Source organism: Pocillopora verrucosa, chromosome 2 (assembly GCF_036669915.1).
Source record: "Pocillopora verrucosa isolate sample1 chromosome 2, ASM3666991v2, whole genome shotgun sequence".
Lineage (NCBI taxonomy): Eukaryota > Metazoa > Cnidaria > Anthozoa > Scleractinia > Pocilloporidae > Pocillopora > Pocillopora verrucosa.
The window spans coordinates 15,109,348-15,133,898 of NC_089313.1; the positions used below are offsets into that span (position 1 = coordinate 15,109,348).

A 24,551-nucleotide genomic window follows, 5' to 3' on the forward strand; every position below is an offset into this window, starting at 1 on the left:
GAAAAAGAGTGCAAAAGATAGTAGACCTTGACTGTGGTAAACGAATTAGTAAGATGGGAATAATATTAAGCCTGGGAAGACATAGTTTATTTTTTTGCCACCTTTAGAACCGTAAAGGTGTTCATCAACGTCCCTGGATCATAATCCTGAAACGATCTCCAAGCTCTCAAAATGCGAGTTCTCCGTAACTCTCTTCTAAAGAGAAGTGTATGTATATGTATAGCTGCCAAATAAAATTCGTTTACACAAAAAAGGCTCATCTCATTGAAAACCGGTGATTTCGCTTTTCCTTTCGATTCTTTACCTGTCTACGTTACAATTAGATTAAACTGATGTGTTCAAATAATTTGCAGCGGTTTTTCGGAATCCAATGATGGCCACGCCCCCCGAATTTGTTATTTTCCACATGGTCAGTAAGTAGAAAAACAGCTTCAAAATTATTCATCAGGAAGATAGTTTTCATCCGCGAAAAGGACAAACATGAAGGTGCTGGCAGCAGTTTTAGTTTGCTTATTTATTCTGAAAACGTCGTCTGAGGAAATTCAACACTCAGCCGCACACGATAGACAGAAACGTCTAAATCTACCTGATATAGATGTAAGTTAGTTTACTTTTATAGCTCTAGTTCTATTACCCTTGAGACCTTTTTTCAACTTATTCTGGATACATAACCTACAAATAAAATTATGTTAACTCGACATCAATTTTCCAGAGAGCGGTGTCAGCTGATTTTAATTAATTTTTCCAAACGTTTTCAAGAACTTCGGGCGAAAGTATTTTAATTAATGTAACACAATTACGATGTTCTTTCAGACACAGCACAACTCCTTGTCCCTAGTCCTTATCTGGTTTGAGCCTTACAGCAATCAATGCCTTACAGTACACCACAACTGTGAAGACATTAGAGCGTTGCTTCAGTTCTAAATTATAAAAGTATAGCCAGTTTGGGCAATAGAGCACACAGTTGAATAACCATACTGTTTATTCTAGATTTGGATAAATTAATTAGATTAAGAAATTCTCATTTTTAGGCCAAAATAAAGTGTACGTTGAGTTCTTCAGAGAAACTTGAAATGCAATTATTAAATTACTGTTTCTCCCTTCCTCAGATCTGTGACACTGATGCAGATTGTGGCAATGAGCGTTGCTGTATTAAATATCTTGGTATTTGTGCCCACAAAAGGGGGTTGGAAGAGTCCTGTAACTTTTCGGTATGAGTGCGAGGATCAATTTTTATTATGTGAGCTAATATGAGGAAAGAAAGGATTAGCTAAATGAAATCTGATTGGCCACGCGGAGATTTGGATATTACGTTTTTCAATCAGAGAAAACATTTTTATTAGCTACAGTTACTGGGTGTTTAAGTCCTCTTTCTCAATTTATTACTAAACACTCGCATTTTTGAAGTTTTGACAAATTTATACTGTTTCCATTTTTCGGTAGAAGTGGATTTAATGCTTCAAGAAGAGAGGACTGTCACGTCTTCATTCGGATTTTTAATATGACTTTGTAACAATGCCCAAAATAAAATACATGGTACAGTGTAGGACAGGCGTTTCAAATCACACTTCATTGATTTGATGGCATGAGACACTTTTCTGTGTTACCCATGAATTAAACACGATGTTTAAATTCCCAGACTAAAATGACCATATTGATTGCTAGTTTGAAAGTGATAAACAACGACATTGTAAATGGTCGCGTACGTGCATCATAAGTTTGGTAAGATGCGCATATTATGTGGGATTGAGCTGTGATTTCATCTCGATTTCGTAATTAAATATGATTCCCTTTGTTTTATCATAGCAATACCACGGATGTGGGTGCAAATCCGGGCTGTTCTGTCAGGTGGCAAAGTGTCTTGGTAGTTTAAAATACTATCGCTGTCTTCCACTTCTTCAGTAGAAACATCCGTTGATAAAGCACGCCGTGAATTCAGATGCTGTTCATATGCGGACTGAAAAATGTTATCACCGATGCGAAATAAAATTTTTCAGAAAGGAAGAGAGTTACTCATCGTATTCCAATATAAACAGAGGCTATATACCATTACATGACCTGTTTCTAACTGTTTCCCTGACACCATGATTCGGGGCAGAGCAGTGGCGGGGGGGGGAAGGGTTGTAGAGGGTTGTTATCTACCTTGTCTGTTCTTCGATTTATTTTTTCTTAAGAAACCTTTGTTGTCAAATTTATCTTAGAGGTGCAGCAAAAGATTTAACACTGAACTCTATCCTGCGGGTTTTTTTAAACTTATTCTTAACCAGCGGCAAATACTTCTAAGTACAACAATGTTGGTGAACAGTTGAGTTAAAAAAAAAAAGGAAATGTCAGGTTGAATCTGAATGAATAGAAATTACAAAATTTTTGACTTCAAAAAAAAAAAAGGCGAAGGCAGGCATTGTCACTTAAAGCAAAACTCAATTTTTTAATCCATGAAAAGAAACTTGTAGTTGTTCAAATAAAGCACAGCTGATAACAGTGAAATCTTTCAGCTTAGCGTTATTCATTTCTTGCGAACAAAAAGATTCTATTGAGCAAACCTCGAAGGAAGTGTCCCAATTCGGAAAGTGAAACAAAAGCAGTGTGGTAAAGCAAGAATACTGATCATCAAAACAAACAATATTTGATTTTCCTAGAAACTGAATGCCTATAATTAGTACTCGTTTCATAGCTATTCATATCAAGATAAACGTTCTTTTCAATAGGCAAGTTAGTCTTTTGAGACAACATTGACACAGAAGCGCAGCTGAAATACTGGTACATTTTGGGAAGATGGACAATGTTTTGTGTTCGAATTGAATCTATCTTGAATGCAAAACAGCACTGACATTTTTTAACGTACAAAATGTCAGAAATATCTTATATTGTTCCTTTTTTTCACGACTTTTACGTTCAGCTCTGTATAAAACTCGTTTAAAAGAAATATATCTTAGGTTTGTTGTAGATGGCGCTAAATTCTACATTGTGTACCAACATGTAGCTGTTGCAACAGAAATGAATTCTTTTGTCTCCCGAGTGACGCAATCTGATAACGAAACCAAGCTTTGTAAACAAGCATTTCTTTCTATTTATAAGAGAGTTGAGACGACAAAAAAAGGCATAAATCGGTTGTAGATTTGTTATCTTTGGCATCAAGAACCATTTGAAAAAAAAGGAAAAATGAAGGTCTTGGCTGGACTTCTTTTGTTTGTGGCTTTCACTGCCAGCTATAAAATCCCAGACGAGCAAGAAAGAGAAAAGCGGTTTATATTCGGGGTAAATAGTTTTCATTTTAAAGAACATCGTCTCTTCTTGAAAAACTCCTTTTGCTGATCAAAAGGATATTTAGGGTTTTCATGTTAAAATAAATCACCACTCCAAAACTAGCTTGATACACTCGTTAACGGTTTTTCCTTTGATTGTCAGGGAACGGTGAGAAACCGATAAACCCATTGCATTAAGCGCCATTACGATCTGATGCGAAAATAATCAAAAGTGCAAAGTGTCTGAATTCAAACGAACCAAAAATTTAAATTTTTCATAAATTTACTCTTTGATGACAAAAACATCTTCATACTTCCGTTTTTCCTCTTTTTTTGTTCTTCTTTTTCAACTCCTCTTAGAAATGCGACGCGGACACGGATTGCGGTGTCGAACGCTGCTGCAGTGTAATTGGAACATGCCACAACAAGAGAGGCTTGAACCAGTCATGTAACTTTAGTGTAAGTGATTTATTCAAGATCTATAAGTGAAGACAGTTTTGTGAGTTTTTTGTGTGTGTAAAGATAAATCCCAAACGAGGAAAAAAAACATACTCATTTTGTAGGATTTGAATTCATCATCCGCAGTAATCTCAGTTTGCATTCCTCGATCGCTTATCAGTTTAATCAATACAATATAATTTGAAGACAGTTGATATCTTTTAGATTTTTAATGAAATCCTCCTCTTCGCCACTTCACCTCTCAAAGACAATTCTTCTTCCCCCATTTCTTTCTAAATTTTAATAAACTGCCGGATCGGAAAAATGAATTTACCTTCAAAGTAGGGAAAAGTTTTTCCTTTTTTTACAGTATCAGTGTTCACAAATGTTCGCGTGAATCATTTCGAGCTACGTGTGATTCAAGCTAGTGGTTGTAGTATGGGTCCAATACTTCAAAATCAAGGGCGGGAAAAGCAATAAATTCATACCATTATTATCAAGGACAAGGAAAATTAGAGAGAGGCCTAGTTGTTCGTAGAGCGCATAAGTCATAACAAAACGTGCGGCGCAATTCACCCTTTAAACAAACCTAACTTTAACCCGGATTGAGATGTTTTTTAAAAGTGATTTACCCAGAGCTTCTCAGCATCTGCTTGCTGCACTGAGTTTTGGAGACCAGATAAAATAGCACGACCCATCGCCGCTTAAATTCTGCAGGCACACAAACGATTATGAAAGCGTAGCCTGATTAATGATCAACTTTTTTTTGCTGTAGGGCATTCTTATCTGTTGTTAAACATTTTGTAGGGACTCCACAAGTGTGGTTGCAAATCCGGTTTGACATGTCAGCCAGTTTTTTCCATCGGATCACTTCCCATTTACCATCGCTGCAAACCGGCGCCAACTGAGGAGCCAGGCTCCGGTGACTTACAGTGAGAGGATGGTTCTTAGTTTGAAATAAACGGGATCCAAGAAACATTATCGCGAGAACTTTTGTTTACACTCTTCAATGGTACTATAGACTGCTTAGCAAGGGAAGAGGGGCTTTTCATAATCCAATCTATTAGACAAAGAATCATCAAAAATAGATTTTTGGCGCGTCAGTTACTGTGCAGACAAATCTAGCGGGCACTAAAATAACCCTATGTTTACCTTTTTGCACTCGAATTAGCGGCGCTAAAGGTGTTTATTCGAAAGGGAAGAGTCAGAGGGAGGTCGAAATCGGATTTCAAATTTCGGCTCCAGGATGACATTGTCTATGTTTTAAATTTATCGAGAAATTGAAACATCAAAGAGCATCATGGGACGGTAGCTTCAGGGATGGGTTCAAGAATTTGGAGGAATACATGGGGAAGGCCTTACAAACTGACCTTTCATCGCTAAATCGATGACTATTAATAACTGTATGTTGAAAATACTGGGTTGGTCCCAAGAGCAAAATAGGGAATAAAGTAATACAATTCTCAAGGGTTCAAATGATCGAAACAATAATTCTCATGAAAACGTCGCGTTGGCTATCGACTAACCTTTTGCGCCATTCAAATTACTCCATGAGAACCAATCCACTCAGTTCCATACCCTCACCACACTTTGGTTTTGACCCGCCTTGCATGTAGGGAAATGGAATATTTGCTTTTTGGTCCGATGGTATTAAGCTTGAGCAGTAGTTAAACGTATAAATGTACCATAAGGGACTCGAATCAGAAAATCAGAAACAGTGTCAATCATACTACCTCTTTAATGATTCAGTTTCTAATCAATTCAACAATCATTTTACATTTTATGCATACATTTTATTTTTAGAAAACTCCTTGATATGTAATAACAAACAACAATTAAGCTGCCCATGATACCCTAACTTTATACAAGTTTAGCTGATTACGATAAGATACGAGCTGCAAACTAACATCCGTTGATTATGAGACATAACTCTGATCATTAAAAGAACGTAATTGTCTGTGTAGTGCAAATCCTACTTTTCGATGTAACAAGTTGCAGTGATTCTAGTTTGTGTGTTGTTAAATTGGAATGAGCCAAGCAAGCAAAATTCACCATTATGCGAGGTTTCTGGGAAAAAAATAATGAAAGGTGTTCTTTGACAAATGAGGTTATCACCAAGCCCGTTTTTCTCGCTTTAAGCTAAAATTAGAGTTTTACAAGGAAGCCTTATGTTTCTGTGATACGTTTCTTTGAAGGAAAAATGATCACAACTAGTCGTGCAATAATAGGGATTTTTTTCTATGTTATTAGCAATAATCAATGAGAGAAGGTTTGTGGCTTGTAATGATAGTGACAGCAAACCATTTTAGTTACTACAACACGGTGAGATAACCGGTAAGGCATCAAAAGAAGCTCGTAAATTCTTTGGACAGTTGCTGCGGTAATTGTTAAAAGCAACGTGCAGATTCTTCACATAGGGCTTGTTGTTCAACTTTTTCAGTTCGTGTGCTGAAAATGAAAGGAAAAAATAAATTTCTATAACAAACAACGAACACAACTAAAATGACGCGTGAAGCGGGAACGTTTATGTCGCTTCCACTTAACCTTTGATAAAATTTTTGACCCTCTTTATTTATTCTGTGATTATGCATGAGACTTCCAGAGTAATTCGCAAAGTTTCAATTACACAATTAATTATACAAAACCAAACCATGCCATAGTAGAAATTTTGAAGGCAAGTTCAGACATGAGCTAAGGTTGTTCTTTCGTGGTATAACGAAACTATTGTTGTCTTAACCTTTGTCGTCCTGTCTGAAGTAACACCCTATTATTTTCACTATTAAATAAAAAACTTTTGACTCTCATTTCTTTCTTATTGACAGTTTTCACAAATTTCCCTTGAATATTAAACCCTCTGCATTCAAGCCCTTTTGACTGGCTCTGAACATATGCGCCTAGACGATGTCCTTTTTTGAAAACTGAAAATGTTAGCCCAGGGGAAAATTTCCCTGAAATTTACGATATTAAAATGACGGACTCGACGTAAGCACCCGGCAACCCAGTAAGGTAAGCTTATAGCATCTAGCGGACCAATAATGCCAGAGCTTACCCCGATAGAAGCGAATAAGATAATTGCAAGTCCGGAGCTCCTGAACGGATTTTACCCTTCCAGTTTTAGTTTCCAGACAGTTTACAGAAACCCAATGATATTATTGGCGCTTGTAGGAGAGAGGCACTGTTAATTAATATCTAATCTTGAGCACAACTCAGTCAAACTTAATAGGACATGAACCCAACCTCTTGATCGGGAGTGAAGCGTGCTACCAATAGGCTCAACATTGTACAAGACTGGTCCAAATACATTCCAGCGACAATAGCTATACGTGAACAAAGCTACCATGTCTCATTGACGTGCAGTTGTTATGAAGTAGTAGGTTTTTCGACATGATAAATAATTCTGAAAGACTTCGACTCAAAGCTCATTACCTGTCTTTTTATGATCTTTGTTCTTCTTGTTTTCTGCCTTGATTATCCTGATATCCTTTACGTACTTCTGGAAACCCTCACCAACTTTATCCATGAAATCGAGAAGCTTTTCCTCTTCCTCTTCCTCCTCCTCAGTCAAAAGCCCAGAATCATTTGAGAGTTGATCAGTTTCATTATTCACTTTGTTACCTTCCAAACACCAAAGAACAGATGTGATGAATTTGTTAATTATCCTCAATTTTCTTCATGTTATGACTGTAAGGATATTAGAACGAATGAGGTTTAACTTTGCTCTCAGTTTACGTTCACTGCTGATGCTCAACTGAAGTTACCACAAAGACAAAGAGGTTTTCAAAGGGATTCACCTTTTTTAAAGTGAAACGGACCTTCACCTAACCAGTTTGTCCCATAATATGGCTGTATCAGATAAATTAAAATAAGAAAATGGGAGTTGAAGAAAATAATAGGAAAAGAAACAAATCGCGGGCAACTGGGTTTGTGTGCTCGCCCAATAGACTCCCAAGATCTAATGATCCCCATTAATCTATAAGAAAAATGTTTCAACCTAACCTCTATCATTTTGAATACATTTGAAGCCTTTAAGTGGAAGTAATGTGGTCAGAATCATCTGAAATGTAGTATGGTGTAGTTTTGCGCTTAAATAGTTTACTTTATTGTAGTGGTGTGCAGTGTGGTGTGGTGTGGTGTGGTGCAGTGTGGTGTGGTTTAGTGTGCTGTTGTGTGGTGTAGTGTGATGTGGTGTAGTGTGATGTGGTGTAGTGTGATGCGGTGTTGTGTGCTGTGGTGTTGTGTGCTATAGTGTAGTGTTGTGATGCGGTGAAGTGTTTTATGGCGTAATGTAGTGTAATGTTTGCAATAAAAAGTGCAATGAAATGTATTTTGGTGTAGTGTAGTGTAGTGTGGCGTAATGTAGTGTAATGTTTTGCATTGAAATGCACCGTAGTTACTTACCTTCTTTTTTGACAGCGGTAGCTTGTAATTGGTTCTCTTCATAGTACTCTTCAGCTGCCTGTTGTTGGATTGAAGTACGTCTTATTTCTCCCGTAGCCTCAAATTAAGATTATTATTTGCATTTTTTTGCATTAAGTTACGTTTGCTTAATTGTTGAATGGTTGGTCAATTATATAGACTATGGAGCTATAACTGACTCAGTAGATCGAACTCAATTACATTGTTAGCATTAACCTACACTGTTATATTCTTCCCACCTCATTAAAATGTAACGGTAATATTTTCCATTTTCCTGCGTCCGTGCTTTGACTAAAATCTGATGCCCTAATTAATCAGCAATGCGTATAGTGATACGAATGTACAGAGGCACATTTAGGTGTTTTTCGATAAGAAGTATCCTCAACCTTGACAAAAAAAATCAGATCTTTCCTTTACCAACCTCAAGACTGCATGTGGCCACTGGTATGGCACAATTTTTATGGCATTAAAAAGAACTAGAGGTTGCATAATAACGCTAGAAGGTAGTGTTGCAGAAAATTTGTCTCACATACAAAACTGAAAACCTGCCGCTTCCCACATATTAATGTGTACCCTATTCCAGAAGAGGAAGAGCATATTGTCTAATTGACATTCAAACAATAATTAAATGGTAACAAATAATAATATCAACAATTATAATAATGACAACAGTCGTAATATAGTGACAGCTTAAAGGGGGTAGCTGAAAACCTGCCGCATCCCAGATATTAATGAATACCCTATTCCACAAGAGGAAGAGCGTATTGTCTAATTGACATTCAAACAATAATTAAATGGTAACAAATAATAATATCAACAATTATAATAATGACAACAGTAGTAATATAATGACAGCTTACAGGGGGTAGCTGAAAACCTGGAATTATTTTGAGATGTCTATTATCTTTTGTAGTGTCATGGCAAGAACTGAAAAGATTACATCTTCGGATCTAAATAATTTGCTGATTCAAAAGGTAAAATTCTCTCTCTTCAAAGAATTATTTTTCCTTTAAGTTTCATGATGCGCCAATCACACCTATTAAAACTATTTTTACATGGAGAACTTTTATTTCTGATCGCGCGCAATCCTCAAGTGATTGTGAGATATTTATCGACTTTTGCCGTATATCATAGTTTCACGGCAAGAACTGAAAACATAATGTGTTCCTGGTTAAAAACCACAAATCACAAAAGGAGAGAACTTAACTGTGTATCGAGTGCGAATGTCGAACTACTAAGATACTCCGAAACAAACAATAAGTAGCACCGGGAAACATCTATTGTTACACTCACTCACTCATTCAATCGCTCACTCATCTACTTTGCCTCCTAGAGGAGCCAGTAGCCACAGAAAGCATAGGCGGCAAGCACATAAAAATACCAGGGAAGAGAAATAAACTTTTCCACGAGCTATTTCGTTCAAAAATGAACTCATAGAAGAGTACGTACCTGACAATTAACAGTAGAGGCGGCTTCCGCTCTCTTCTGCCTCAACCCTAGGGTTTCAAAGGCGCACAATACTGCATCCCATATCGTCTGGAAAACAATGAGTGTGAACTTGACAATAGCGTCTTTTGCTTTCGTGAGAATTTCCCCGAGCCAATTGATTATGCCGGTGAAGGCATTTTTAAAACTGTTCACGCTGAAATTATTGCCCATTCTGAAAAAAAAAAAAAAAGACAGCCAGTATACAAACAATCAAACCACCTAAAACAAAAAATTATGATTTCGTAAATTTGTTCGGTGTAAATACCTCTTTTGCGCTCAAGTGAACGAGCAAACTACACTCTAGACAAGTCCACCAACAGTGCTTACAAAATAATAGCCTTAAATGTCGTTTCTGACTTAACATCGGGGGAGTTGGCGTGGGACTTTCCCATGGTCCCTCACGTATTCGAGTTTCGTGATTGGGTGATAACTTGAAGGGATTTTCCCCTTCGAATTCAGCACGAATTGATGACAATATGCTGACAACCAAATTCCAAGGTCGCTACGACGAAAATTGTTGACTTTTGAGATTTTTTCCACATTCGAGTTACCTGGCTACCTTCAGCTTCCAAAGTCGTTCAAAATTTGACTTAACCTCTGCCGGAATTTACTTGTTTCCAAAGTTGCTCATTGAAGCATTTTCTCTAAAAGCCATTTTTCACCGTAGGGGAAATTCCCGTTTTTTCTTTCACCTTTAAAGCCAAGTTCATCAGTTCTTGAGAAATACGCCTGTTCATGTTCAAGAGGAAATATAATGGATTATAAATAAATTTGGATAATCTTAATTTGGCTAAAAACCATATCGAATAAATGACTTACTTCTGTAAACAACAGAACCAGGGATTTTCCCCTTTCATGTAAGAAGGCGTTCTCAGCATTTCTCGTTTTGGGAAGACGAAAAAGATCAAACCAGAAATAAATGTATGTCTTTAAAAGAAAACAAAACGAAGTATGCTTGGGAGTCATCTGTGTCTTACACAGAATCACGGCAGAAGTAATTCATGAGTTCAGTTCCGTAGTCTACAAAACAGGAAGTTGGCGAATGGGGAAATTCCCTTTCGGGAAAGTCCCTTTGTTCCGGGAAAGTCCCGAGTTTACTTGATTGCAAATGACCGTTGTTCAAAGGCCATCGCCTCACCTTCTCTTTGTCTGTTAAAGTGGTCCACAAATCCGTCGTAAGAAACGAAGAGGAAAGAGCTGGATATTTAAAACACACTGAGAGCCCGAAATAAATTTGAATAATATTGAGTTGGCTAAAAAAAAAGATCGAATCAATATCTCACTTCCGTAAACAACACAACCAGGGATTTTCCCCTTTCATGTAGGAAGGCGTTCTCAACGTTTCTTGTTTTGGGAAGACAAAAAAGATCAAACCAGAAACAAATGTGAAAACAAAACGAAGTATGCTTGAGAGTCATCTATGTCTTACACAGAATCACGGCAGAAGTAATTAATGAGCCCAGTTCCGTAGTCTACAAAACAGGAAGTTGGAGATTGGGAAAATTCCCTTTCGGGAAAGTCCCTTGTTCCGGGAAAGTCCCTTTGTTCCTGGAAAGTCCCGAGTTTAATTGATTGTAAATGATCATCGTTCGAAGTCCATCGCCTCACTTTCTCTTTGTCTGTTCCACAAATCCGTCGTAGGAAACGAGAAGGAAAGAGCTGGATGATGAAAACACACGGAGAGCCTGAGTCTCGCATCAGGTAGTCTACGTTTTCTTTGACAAACACTCTAAAACATTCCGTTGAAATTTCATTTACGATGATAATTTAAATTGCTGTAATTTCAAACAGCACGTCTCAATGAAAAAATTTTCAGTTTAGTCATTCAGCAAATACATTTCAAACAGCACGTTTTTATGAAAAAATTTCAGTTCAGTTTTTTAGCAATACATTCTAAGGTTAAATGTATGTTTCTGAGCATAAACATCATTTGTTAGAGGCGATCAAGAGTACGTGAGCACAAGTTCTCTTGAAGCGACCAAATTCGACTTGTCAAAGTTTCAGATAGCGACGAGACTCCGCAAAGAATATTTTCTCAGCGCTCATTTATTTCTCAGGAAATATTCCCTAATATTAACTTTGTTCATTCCCATATTTTCTTAGGGAGTCCTTCAATTGCCCACATTTCCAGCGGAACACTTGTCTGATTCACTTCGCATGCTGCAGTGAGTGGTATCCTTGCCACAAATGCCACAATGACGCCTTGAAAAGGCAAGAGAATGACAAATCAATAGTGGATAATTCAAAATATAATTTCGGGGAGAGTGATATAGAAGAAGAAGGAGACGATTTGGGAGAGGGCAGTTCAAATGCCACTGGAATTAGCCATGAGCTCGAAGGTATAAGTTTACGTAAAGACTGTATAACAGTTTTGAACCTTATTCGTTTTTTTTTGGACAACTATTTAATATCTCACATCGTTTGTCGACTATAGCTACCCCATGTAGTGTTTCATTTGATGACGCCAAAATGGAGTTAAGAGCTAAAACTTCAGATGCACCCAATGGCGAAAACCCCGAAACAGCCACCGACTACGAATCCTTGCAAAATAGGAACGACAGGGTTTCGTCAGGAATGGAAGAATATTCAGTGAGCAGAGAAAACAAACAAACTCAACAAAACACTACTCCTTGGGGAGTAAAAGGAAAGGTAAATTTCAATAATTGAATGCCATTTAAAGGAGCTATTAAGTTACTTGGAACAACCTATCTGCATAATTGGACGCGTATAACTTAACACTTGGTTATATACTTCTGAAATTATGAATAGATTAACACAATACATGTTCAAGATTGATGTTGAAGGGCGTCTCCCCGATTCTTTATGGCTAGGGGCTAAATCTGAAATGGAGTGGCAGTTTTTACGTATGAGCAAGAATGTGAATGTATCTTGCTTATTTCACCGGTGTTTATGGTAAAGTTTATTTTCATGGTTAATCGTTTCAAAAATTCTCAAATTTGTATGGTGTTCTTTCCCTCCTCCCCACTTCTTAATGTCCCCCGGCCCCCTCCCCGAAAATAAATGGCTATAATCTCTTTACCTTCAGATATCCTAGGCTGCACATCCAAGCTTAAGAAATCAAAATGTCCCACCACTAGGAATGAGTTTGACTAATCAACACTTGGTCACCACGGTTGTTAAATTAGTTTACTGGTAATGCTCTAAGTATAATAATGTTCTTATTTCTTACATAACATGAAGGGTAATGCAGAGGGAACTTCGTTTAACATAGAGGAAAACTTGTCACAACTCAATGGAGAAACAAGCATTTCCAGTGCGATATCTTCTGGCCAAGCAGCAGAAGGTGCCAGAGAACACGAAGGTTTATAAATAACCTTAAATAGAGGTTGACTCCTTTCATTCCCTCGTGACTCCTGTTTTCAAAGAAACTTAGAGCACATTTTGATATATTATTGGGAAAAAATCTGACCTCAGATAGGTGAAAAATTTCTAACTTTGGGAATTGAATATTATAAGTATATCCACATTAGGTATATCTATTATAACAGAACTGTTGAGATGTACTCTGAATCTTCAGATTAAGTGTACTTTCAACTCACAAAACAAATGAACAAATAAAAAAGCCACAAAAAATTATAAATAACAAGGCAAAACAGACAAAACAAAACAAGAAACTGATAATGGAGTCAGTGATACATTTGTTTTTATCAGTTCACCGTGTACTCTAGAAGTCATGATTTCTTGCACAGTACAGACTGCTCTGTTATTGTATATTTGATATCTTAAGACAATCATATAATAAAATACTTAGGTTTAAAAGATGAAGCATCGACTGGTGACATAGAGGAAGAAAATCTAAATACTACCAATGGATCATCAAATCAATTGAAGAATAATGAAGAGATGCGCGTCAGAAAAAGTATGATGCAAGGAAATGATGAAGATAATTTACAACTCTCATCGGTCACTATAAAGGAGCATGTGCTAGTTACATCACGAGACGGAGGTCGCCTAAAGTGTATAGCATGTGACCACATACAGTCAAAGGTGATCTCTGTAATCAAGCAATTTATCCCCTCTTGTTACGGCCCTTTTTTATTTTTGTGAAAAATTTTTGAGATATATAAAGTGAAATTGTAATCCTATTATCAGGCCATCAACTTTACTAGATTTTCACTTTGACACTGTAAAATTATTTGTTCTGGTTGTTTGCTTTATCTAAGGTATTGATACCAACACAATTTTTCTTACAGTTTTGTCAGAAGTGTGAAAATGGGTCGTGCGGGAAAACATTTTCCAGTTACTTCTGTCCAGAATGTAAACTTTTGATCGAAAGTAGTGGAAGTGTTAAACTAGACCCTTACCACTGTGGTCCGTGCGGGGTATGCAGGTAATTAAGTTTACCCAATTCTCTTTGATATATATTTCCATCAATCAGATTTTCGTCTGTACGGATACGTATCGAAATATCCACCACCATCGTAACATCATTGTACCCCTCTTCCTGTCTTCTATGTTGTCTTCATCCCTTCTCTGTCTTCTTTTCATGTTGAATGACTTGCTTTCCTCTTTTGTCCTTATCTTCCTTTTACTTGCCTTTTTATGTTTTTTGTTGTGAGTCTTTTTGTCGTTGTTGCCTTTGGCACCAGTCCTTCTTGTTGGTCCTCGTTAGGTCTTCTTCACTCCTTCCTTCCTCTTCTCTTTCTTTTCCAACTATCTTCACTAGATTATTTTTCACCAACATCTTCATCATGGTTACAACCATTGCTAACACCCTTTATCATTATCACCTTCATTATCATCATCATCTTCGCAGATGTTGTCACGTCATCTTTAGTCTCATCTCCCTTTAACTCCTCTTCCATTGCTAGCATAATCTTTTTCTATGCTCAATGACGCCTTGTCATTTAACTTATTGTTAAAGGACGATGCATCCCTTGAATTAGTCACTATCTCTGTTTCCAATCTTTGAAGGTTAAACAAGGAAGAAAACTTCCATTGCAACACGTGTAATGTTTGTATGCCACTGTCTCTGAAGGATCATAAGTGTTTTGACAATAGAGGTCACGATCCTTGTGCAATATGCTTGGAGGTAGGTGACATTTCTTTTAATACAATCGCTTATTTGCGAAAACTTGGAATATTGTTTAAGTGATTGATTGACCGTTTGAATAAATTTTTCTTGAATTTCCACTTTGACTCCAAGGATAACCTTAAACAAAATTCAAGTAATTGAAAGTCTATTGCATTCAGAGGGGCTATCATTTCATAAAAACTATCATGAATTCATATCCTCAACTAATGATCTGAATGACCATTTTGATTGCTTCTTACTTGTATGGTGTATTGGAGTACAGACGCATAAATGACATCACCACCAACAACTTTTTACTGTGGGTCTTTTTAATAATAGAACAAATGTTTTTACCACATTTTGACATCATCTGTGATCTATCTTGACTCAATGCCAACTTTCTTGATGTTTGTAAGTATTGAAGTTCTTCTTCCTGTTCTCACGAAAATTATAAACTTGTCCCTAAAGTCAGGTATGTTTGCAGATAATTGGAAAACCATGTTAAAAATACTCGGGTTGGATCTGGTTCTTAAGAATTAGAAACCTGTCATCAATCTACAGTATGTTTCTAAACTAACCAAAAGAGCTATCTTCAATCATGGTACATGAACGTATTGTAGTAAATGGTACCCACCCCGTGTTCCAATCTGCTTTCAGAAAAGACCATAGCACAGAAACTGATATGCTGCTAGCTTGCAATGAACTCACAACATATTACATTACTGGTATTACTCGACTTAAGTGCAGCCTTTGACACTGTTAATCACAATGTACCACTGCAAGGACTTTATGCTAATATGGGTATCTGAGGAGAGGCTCTTGATTGGTTTAAGTCCTACCTATGTGGAAGAAGTCAGTCTTTATGCTAATATGAGTATCTGAGGAGAGGCTCTTGATTGGTTTAAGTCCTACCTATGTGGAAGAAGTCAGTACAATCATGTCACACCAATGTGGTCTTGACTGTGGTGTTCCGCAAGGCTCATGTTTAGGACCTTTATTATTTGTTATCTATACATCGAATCTTTTTAAAATTTTTGAGCCACATCTTTCATCTATGCATTGTTTCACTGATAATAATATACATGGAAAAATTACTCATTTCTGATTGGTCAAGATAAATGCAGTTTTCAGGTAATTCAGTGCAGAAGAGAGTTAATTGAGTGCAGAAGAGGGTTAATTCAGTGCAAAGAAAGAAACAAATCAGACATTCTGATTGGTCAATAATCAAAGAAACTCACAGATAGCCAATCAAATGCGAGCCTTGGATGTCGCAACAAAATTTGAAAATTTGAAAATTTGCGAGCGAAACAATGGCCGGCGTTTTAAGTAGGTTTTATTTCGCCACCGCAGCTGAAAAACAGCTTAAACAATGAAAACACTGTAAAAGGCACTGCTTTTTGGTTGTCGGTTTGGAAAAAGTGGTGTTTAGAGAAGGGAATTGCCGAGGAAATCGAAAATTACGAGCCGACCCGGCTTAACGCTTTGCTCGAGCGATCCAACGCCGAAATTAAAAACAAACATGGTTAAACCTCGGAAACGACGATTCCATTTCATCAAAAGTGATTCGGACACAGACTGAACAATTCCTTGAACTGTTTAGCCGGACTTTGAACTTTTTTGTACCTTAAATTTTAAGATGCGAAGATATCATTGCATATTATTGTTTTGATCGTACGCAGTTGTTTTGACCGAACACACGGTTTCAATAAATAATTTTTTGCACTTGATGCGCGCTTTGCTTATGTTTAATTATGATAGACCATCTCGTATTTTTCCATGTATATTATTAACAGGTAATCACATGATTTTTCTCGTGCAATTTGGAACAAACAAGCACTTGTTAATTTTTTCAAAGACCACAAATTGCACTCGCCCTACGGGTTCGTGCAATTTTGTTAGTCTTTGAAAAATTTACTCGTGCTTATTTATTCCAAATTGCACTCGAAATCATGTGATTACCTATACTAATACACAACTAAGCCTTAGTTTTAAACCTGATAATAATGCCAGTCGGAATGAAGCTATCAGCGCCGTGAATAGATGCATTAACGATTTAAGAAATTAAATGATAAAGTAGGGATTAATGATTAATGACGGTAAAACGGAGTTTTTATTGATAGGAAAGAGAACGCAACTGATTAAGATTAATACTACGAGTAGTATTACTGTTGGTGAACATGACATTTTGTACAAGAAATCTCGGCGTGTGGTTTGACAGTCATTTAAATGTGCCAACGCATGTTACTAAATTTTGTAATGCAGCCTTTTATCATTAACATGACATTGGGTGTATTAAGGAGTATTCCTCTCATGATTCTTTATTAACACTTATTCATGGATTTAAATACCAGTCGCTTAGACTATTGTAACAGTCTCTTGTATGGTTTACCTAAATCACAGATCTTAAAATTACAACATATTCAGAATGCAATAGCGAGACTTGCTATGAACGTCGGCAAGCATTCCCATGTTACGCCAGCACTTTAGGATCTTCATTGGCTGCTAGTACGCGTGCGTCTTCATTTTAAGATATAAGTCTTAGCTTTTAACGCAATTCATGGATTAGCACCACTGTATATTAGTGATTTAATTAGTCTTAGGCCGAAGTCCCCTCACAATCCTAGATCCAATGGCACCTTGTTACTGCAGCCGCCTAAAGAGAAAATGTTTTCTACGGTTGATGCTAGATCCCTCTATGCCGTTGCGCCATCTTTGTGGAATAGTTTGCCCGCTGAATTGCGTGCTATCCCATTATCGACAATTTTTAAACGCAATCTTAAGATCTAACTTTTTGGTCAGGTTTTTCTTTAACCGTTTTAGACCAGAAATTTTATTTATTAAGTTTTTATGAGTATGTTATTTAATCTGATTTGTTTTATTTTAAATCTCATCTACATTTTACATGGTATGCTCAGATTGTTGTGGAATAGTTTCATAGGTGAATCATTGTAAAGCGCTACTAATCTTTTCTATGTAAATAGCGAATAATCAAAGTATTATTATTATTAGTAGTAGTAGTAGTAGTATTATCATCGATGAACAAACGCACAGTAACTTAGAATTTATTCGTTAAATGAATATAGATATATTTAGATTAGATTCAGTTTGCAAATCGTCTAACTAAATCTAACAAGAATATTTGCCCACTCCGTTGTGGATATTTTTTAATTTTAACTCGAGTTTTGTTTTGTTCCTCCCAGGAAGTTTTTTCAGGAGCAGTCATTCTTCCTTGTTTTCATATGATACATGAGGATTGTGGTGTAAAGCTTATTCTCTCAGGAAGGTAGGGAAAGATCGGGTTTTTTCCCAGGGCGAAACAATCTACCGGCATCATGATGTTAGTAAACCTGCTTACTTTAAGAAAACAGCTGCCTGTTAAGTCAATTGCGTTTATAATGAATAGTATCGAAACACACTTGGGTCTGTATAATAAGTTCCATCTTACTATCTCGACCGATACTTGCGAATTTATTGTATTGATACCGCTACAATACATCCTAATCATCAGCATTTTATTTTGCAAAAGAAAGAAAAGTGGTATATAGGATTTCTATATAGCAACCTTGTGGCAGACAAATCCATCATAAACAAGAAAGCTATAACGCTCGATATATTATGCATAAGATTTTGATGGGAAAAACTACAAACAATCTGAGTTAAATAACTTTTGTTTTCTCATTTTCTGAGTTTATTGATTACTGATCTGCATGAAAAACGCGTAGTTGAATGACTGTGATAACTCAGACGATCTGTTAATCATTACGCGCTCTGATTTTTGCGAGCTCTCTTGACCCAAGATATAGAGCAAAACGGTTGGATGACTGACGTGACATGCTTCTCGATTTCAGTTACACATGCCCCATGTGTCGTGGGGCCTTCATGAAAAATGAAGAAGAACCTGAGGCAAATATAGAACAATCCGAAACAGGCGATGACACTGCTTCCAGTGAAGGACTGATTTCCAGATTTAAAAGTGTAGTATGCCTGAATTTTTATACGCTGTATAAGAAAATAGTTGGGCCCCCTCTTAGTAACAATGTAATTGAAATGAACACCATGTCGGCTTGATTGTAAATAAACTCTTCGTGCTCCTCATCTAGTTAACCATTGCCAAACTAAATGACTTGTCTAGTAGAGAGTCCATTAAGAATGAAATCTCCGAAAAATCAACGTATTGTAAATGAATACGGTTAACAATTATTCACCGAAGTGGAGGTGAATAGTAGTTGCTTTCCGCTTCCGAATTAGCCAATCAGCACCCGCGAAAAGCACTATTCACTTGTGTGGTATGCACTAATGTTAGATATTCTGGAGAAGGACATACTTTAAGGCTGTTTGTTCACTTCCTTTTGTTTGTGTCTTCTCAGCTGATTCCCCGTTTGGTTGATATCTCTCATTTGCGCTTCGCTTAGATATCAAGTTGTAGTGACACTTTCATTCTGTGAGTGAAAGACGGCACTAAAATTGCTGAAAGCTATCTTAGCAACTAAATTCTACTGCAAAAGAACAAAAATAACAACAACAAAATAAAGTAACAACAGCAACTCAGACGAGACTGTTCTGCTTTCACTCAAGATCTCAAGATGGAGGCTTCAAAAGTTTTGAAAATTCTTTAATAAAGCTATCTGCTAGAGAAACAAAATGTACCGGCTACGGTGCCAGAACCTGCATATCACCGCGTTCCGGTAACTTTTGAAGTGTCCCATTTTTTTAAAAGCTCTTCATATTAATGACGTTAGAGCAAAACTCAGTGGTACACCCGGAGCGTTTATAGCCAAGCACCTGCGATGATCGTTTATGTGTTGCAGAGGAGGCCTAATTTTCTTCGACAGTTACGATATTTGCCTTACACCCCATTCCAAGGTTATTATTGACATAACACACGTTTCTGGATAAACATTACAGGGTTAAAGCCTGAGATGGGCGACTCTTCGTTATATGTCCTACACAATATCCGGGTATACGATACACCAACATGAATCACCCGTCACAAATTACTGATCCTCTGGAGACTGGTGTCGAGGAGGAACACCACAACTGGAATGATGCTCATTTTCTTGAATTTCCCACAGTGCACTAGATGTGTGACGAGTTCGACGAAGAGAAGATACACGATCCATTTTCTTAATGACTATTTAAGATTTAACAAGTCGTTTATTAGTTAAAAAGTCACAAATCCTGTGCTAGCAATTCACATTACTAGAACCTGGCTCCGTTGGCTGAGCGCATTTGTAGATAGCAAAACTACCGATTCCGAAACTCCGTTGACATTCCAGTCCGTCTTGGCATTTCCTAAAGCATTTCTGTTTAAAGGAAAACACAAACATGCTAAAAAGAACTGTAACTATGTCATTTAAAGCTTTTTCAGGCGTGAGAGAGTAGTTTCTGATTTAATCAATCTCAACGTGTTGGAATGATGTTTTCTATTTTTTTTTTACTACCTTTCGAAAAGGACGTGGAAAAGTGTTTTGAAAGGAATCTAACCGATGCAATAAGAGTTCCAACCACTTATCAGTGAATACTCTATCTTTGAGCTGCAAGAAAAACTTGGCGGGACACACCATAATTTGGCCGATGGCCCATTTAAAGATGGTTCTTTAGGCAACTCTCTTAGGGTATCGTTCTTTTGCATTTTTTTTTGTTGCGTTATCATCAAAATTTGGCCTAATTTAAACACTTGCCCAGTGATATAAAGATAATCATCTTACTTTGGAATCCCCGTTCGAATAATGGTCATAATTAAAACGTTATCTTAAGATTTCTACAGTTATCATTAACCGTATTGTAAAGGAGAACTACCTTACCAACAAGTCGAACTGGTAGTATCTTTTTAATCAATCTCCTGTTGAGGAGAAATGTTTTAGATCCGAATCTACAAACAATTATTTTCCACCTGCCAAAAGATAAACCGACAACACAATCGAGTGTGAAAAGCTACATACTCGTTGACTGACAGAAGGGGTTTACTTACAGAGGAAGGATGACAGATCCTGCCCTCTCCCTTCTTGGCCAAGCACTTGGTATAACCAATTTTTTGGAAACAGCACTGAAGCGCCGCACAGTCTGCATCGCTGGAACACTGAAGATGAACAGAAGACAGGGACGTTCGATCATGAAGACTTAGTTACAATTTTAAAAATTATGACATTGCTTTTGCTTACATAATAAAGCAGAAAAATCGTTGACCACAGACAATAAAGTTTGTTCCAGTTGTCGTAGTTTGATTCAAGTAATTCAGCGATAAGAAGGAGAAGGCCCTGAAAGTCTTTTTTCCAATTTTTTTTCCCCTTAACATTTCTTCCAAAAGCACTAGTTCTACCGCTAAAGCTAAAGTTCTCTCTGTTTTATTATGGGCTTATTACGCATGTCTGCTTTTACTTGGCTAAATAATCCGTTTTAAATCTCTTAATTACTTCCTTATCTACATTTAGAGAAAGCTAAACAACAGTTTGCCTATGTAAGAAACTACCCCAAAAAGAATATGGCTTTCCTACTGATGATGCATACCTATTCAACTTTTAGCTTTAACCAGTTGAACTTTGCTAACATAAAGTACTTACCCTCTTTTTGAGAAGAAAGCGTTTGTTATTTTCAACTCTATCTCTCACAAAGTCGTCCTGCAAAAGGCTCAAATCCTCCTGTCTTAAGGAATTCACCACAAAGGCGAACGCCAGGCACAGAGCCAGGGACAATGCGAGCTTCATGTTGCCTTTTTCTGCTACAGCGCTAGCCGGGAATCTGCTGTGGATAAAGAGATATGGGTGGCACTTTCTTAAATAGACCGGAATGGTTCTGCAGCTGATCAACCATAAAACGGAAAATCATTATTGAGAAATGAAGTGGCTTGATTTCACCCAAAGGTGTAAAAACTACGTATTACACAACTAGTTGAAAGAGAAGAAATTTTATTTATTTAAGAAGCTTAATCAAGGAAAAGCAATAATGAGAAAGCAAACATAACAAATAATTTCCTATATTAAATTTAGTTCGGCCGATTGGGATTTTAAAAAGTCATGAGGCCGGCTTAGACAGTTGTTAAACTATTCAAGGTCAACTGCACTTTGTTATTTTCGAAACAGTTTGGTTTATCACGAAATCTGTTCCATAACTCAGTCCTCAGTAACTCAGAAAATGAAAGCGAACAAGCAGTTGCAGCTGCTAAGTCTTCGTTAATTTGAGAAGGGGACGTATCTATATGGTAAAAAGTTTACGTGACAAGAGAGGATGTTGTCCACTAACCTCTTTCTTTAACCATCAAAGCACATGCACTTGAAACAAAAACTAGAGAATTGAAAATTATTAAAAGGAACCTGCGTTCTAATAAAACTTATGGAAAATATCAAAGAAATAAGATTTAGCTATACAATAGATGATGGAGGCTAAAATTTGGTCAACTCACTCTTTTTTGTTGTTGGAAATATATTAAACCAAAAAAATACAGTTGCGAGAAAAGCGATTTATATTCGGGGTGAGCAGTTTTTATTTTACTGCCTCCATACAAAATCCTGCCAAAAAACACCATTTTCTCTTCTTTCAAACTCTTTTTGCTGATCACAGGGATATTTAGGGTTTTCATGTTAAAATAGATCACCACTCGAAAACTAGCTTGATACACTCGTCAACGTTTCTTCCTTTGATTGTCAGGGAACTCGAGGGAACCGTGAGAAACCGATTGTGACATAAACCCACCGCATTAAGCGCCATTACGATCTGATGCGAAAATAATCAAAAGTGCAAAATGTCTGAATTCAAACGTACCAGAAATTTAAATTTTTCATAAATCTGCTCTTTGATGATATAAACATCTTCACTCTTCCTTTTTTTCTCTTTTTTTGTTCTTCTTTTCCGACTTATCTTAGAAATGTGACGCGGACACGGATTGCGGTGTCGAACGCTGCTGCAGTGTGGTTGGAACATGCCACAACAAGAGAGGCTTTAACCAGTCAAGTAACTTAAGTGTAAGTGATTTATTTAAAGTCTGTAGGTGAAGACAGTTTTGTGAGATTTTTTGGGTGTAAAGATAAATCCCAAAAGAGGAATTGAACAAGCTAATTTTGAGTTTATCATTCGCAGTAATCTCAGTTTGCAATCCTCGATCGCTTATCAGTTCAATCAATACAATATAATTTGAATACAGTTGATATCTTTTAGATTTTCAATGAAATCCTCCTCCTTCGCCACTTCACCTCTAAAAGACAATTCTTCTTCATATATTTCTTCCTAAATTTTATTAGACTGCCGTATCAGAAAAATAAATTTTCCGTCAACCTAGGGCAAAGTTTTACCAGTATCAGTGTTCACAAATGTTCGCGCGAATCATTTCGAGTTACGTGTGATTCAAGCTAGTGGTTGTAGTATGGGTCCAATACTTCAAAATCAAGGGCGGGAAAAGCAATAAATTCATACCATTATTATCAAGGACAAGGAAAATTAGAGAGGGGCTTAGTTGTTCGTAGAGCGCATAAGTCTTAACAAAACGTGCGGCGCAATCCACCCCTCGAACAACCCTAACCCTAATCGAGATGTTTTTAAAAAGTGATTTACCCAAAGCTTCTCAAACTCTGCTTGCTGTAATGAGTTTCTGAAACCAGATAAAATTGCATGACCCATCGCTACTTAAATTCTGCAGGCACGCAAACGATTATAAAAGCGTAATCTGATTAATGATTAACATTTTTTTGCTGCAAGGCATTCTTATCTGTTATTTTATATTTTTTTCAGGGACTCCACAAGTGTGGTTGCAAATCCGGTTTGACCTGTCAGCCAGTTTTTTCCATTGGTTCACTTCCTATTTACCATCGCTGCAAACCAGCGCCAACTGAGGAGCCAGGCTCCGGCGACTTACAGTAAGAAAATGGTTCTTAGTTTGAAATAAACGGGACCCAAAAAAAAATTATCGCGAGGACTTTTGTTTTACACTCTTCAGGGGTACAATAGACTGCTTAGCAGGGGGAGAGGGGCCTATCATAGTCCAATCTCTCAGACAAAGAATTATCAAAAGTAGATTTTTCGCGCGTCAGTTACTATGCAGACAAATCTAGCGGGCACTAAAACAACCCTACCAATTTTTATGTTTATGCATTCGAATCAACTGCGCTAAAGGTGTTTATTCGAAAGGGAAGAGTCAGAGGGAGGTTGTAATCGGACTTCAAATTTCGGCTCCAAGATGACATTGTCGATGTTTTGAATTTATCACAAACTGAAATATCAAAGAGGATTATGGGACGGCAGCATCAGGGATGGGTTCAAGAATTTGGAGGTATACAGGGGGAATTCGAAGGCCTTGCAAACTGACCTTTCATCTCTGAATCGATCACTGTTAATTACCGTTTGTTGAAAAATACTGGGGGAGTCCTTAGGGTAAAATAAGAAATAAAGTAACACAATTCTTAAGGGTACAAATGAATGAAAACAATAATTCGCATGAAAACGTCGCGTTGGTTATTGACTGACCTTTGGCGCCAATCCTATTACTCCATCAGAAACCAACCTACTCAGTTCCATACCCTGAATACACTTTTTGACCCGATGGTATCAAGATTGAATGGTATTTAAGCGTATACATGTACCAAAGGGGACTCGAATCCCCAAGTTAGAAACACAGAGTCAGTTAATTATGCCACACCTTTGATCTTTCAATTTCTAATTAAATCACAAAATCGTTCCCTGCATATTGTACTTTTACAAAAGCATTACTCCTTGATGTGCCATAAAAATAACAAGCAAGCAAAAACAACAGCAAGCTTCCTTCAGAAGCCTTAATTTTATACAAGCTTTGCTGATTATTATGTTGTAAGATGTCTGAATTCCGATGCTTGTTTGAAATAACCGATACGAACCTTCTTGTTCTAAAATCATTCTGATGATAAGACTAATTACTTCCTGACCCAAAGAGTTACGGTGACCATCGTTTCTGTGTTGTTGAATTG

General features: G+C 37.1%; 3 protein-coding genes and 1 non-coding gene across 6 annotated transcripts; 3 read left to right on the forward strand and 1 right to left on the reverse strand.

The window, feature by feature from the left end:
- Positions 1 to 456: 456 nt before the first annotated feature.
- Positions 457 to 1,972, forward strand: LOC131798551 (uncharacterized). Its single transcript, XR_010716771.1, has 3 exons — positions 457 to 597; positions 1,110 to 1,211; positions 1,807 to 1,972. It is a non-coding gene; the product is annotated as an uncharacterized protein (transcript).
- A 1,117-nt stretch (positions 1,973 to 3,089) lies between these two features.
- LOC131798638 (uncharacterized) lies at positions 3,090 to 4,664 on the forward strand. The gene is made up of 3 exons (XM_059116338.2): positions 3,090 to 3,258; positions 3,606 to 3,704; positions 4,491 to 4,664. The coding sequence occupies exons 1-3, from the start codon at positions 3,163 to 3,165 to the stop codon at positions 4,617 to 4,619; spliced, it is 324 nt and encodes a 107-aa protein (XP_058972321.1). The 5' UTR covers positions 3,090 to 3,162; the 3' UTR covers positions 4,620 to 4,664.
- A 737-nt stretch (positions 4,665 to 5,401) lies between these two features.
- LOC131798525 (uncharacterized) lies at positions 5,402 to 10,541 on the reverse strand. 2 transcript variants are annotated; one of them, XM_059116179.2, is made up of 6 exons: positions 10,407 to 10,539; positions 9,853 to 10,316; positions 9,549 to 9,759; positions 8,082 to 8,139; positions 7,110 to 7,298; positions 5,402 to 6,131 (listed from the first exon to the last, which is right to left on the reverse strand). In XM_059116179.2, exons 3-6 carry the CDS (start codon positions 9,756 to 9,758, stop codon positions 5,989 to 5,991), a joined length of 600 nt encoding a protein of 199 aa, XP_058972162.2. In that variant the 5' UTR covers position 9,759; positions 9,853 to 10,316; positions 10,407 to 10,539; the 3' UTR covers positions 5,402 to 5,988. The 2 variants fall into 2 exon arrangements, with proteins under 2 accessions (XP_058972162.2, XP_066018746.1); XM_066162649.1 differs by having other exon boundaries at positions 9,549 to 10,316; positions 10,407 to 10,541.
- A 594-nt stretch (positions 10,542 to 11,135) lies between these two features.
- Positions 11,136 to 18,788, forward strand: LOC131798579 (uncharacterized). 2 transcript variants are annotated; one of them, XM_059116242.2, is made up of 9 exons: positions 11,136 to 11,288; positions 11,691 to 11,926; positions 12,022 to 12,236; positions 12,789 to 12,909; positions 13,360 to 13,595; positions 13,802 to 13,938; positions 14,523 to 14,640; positions 17,823 to 17,905; positions 18,471 to 18,788. In XM_059116242.2, the coding sequence occupies exons 1-9, from the start codon at positions 11,251 to 11,253 to the stop codon at positions 18,688 to 18,690; spliced, it is 1,404 nt and encodes a 467-aa protein (XP_058972225.2). In that variant the 5' UTR covers positions 11,136 to 11,250; the 3' UTR covers positions 18,691 to 18,788. The 2 variants fall into 2 exon arrangements, with proteins under 2 accessions (XP_058972225.2, XP_058972226.2); XM_059116243.2 differs by having other exon boundaries at positions 12,789 to 12,891.
- The last annotated feature ends 5,763 nt before the right edge of the window (positions 18,789 to 24,551 follow it).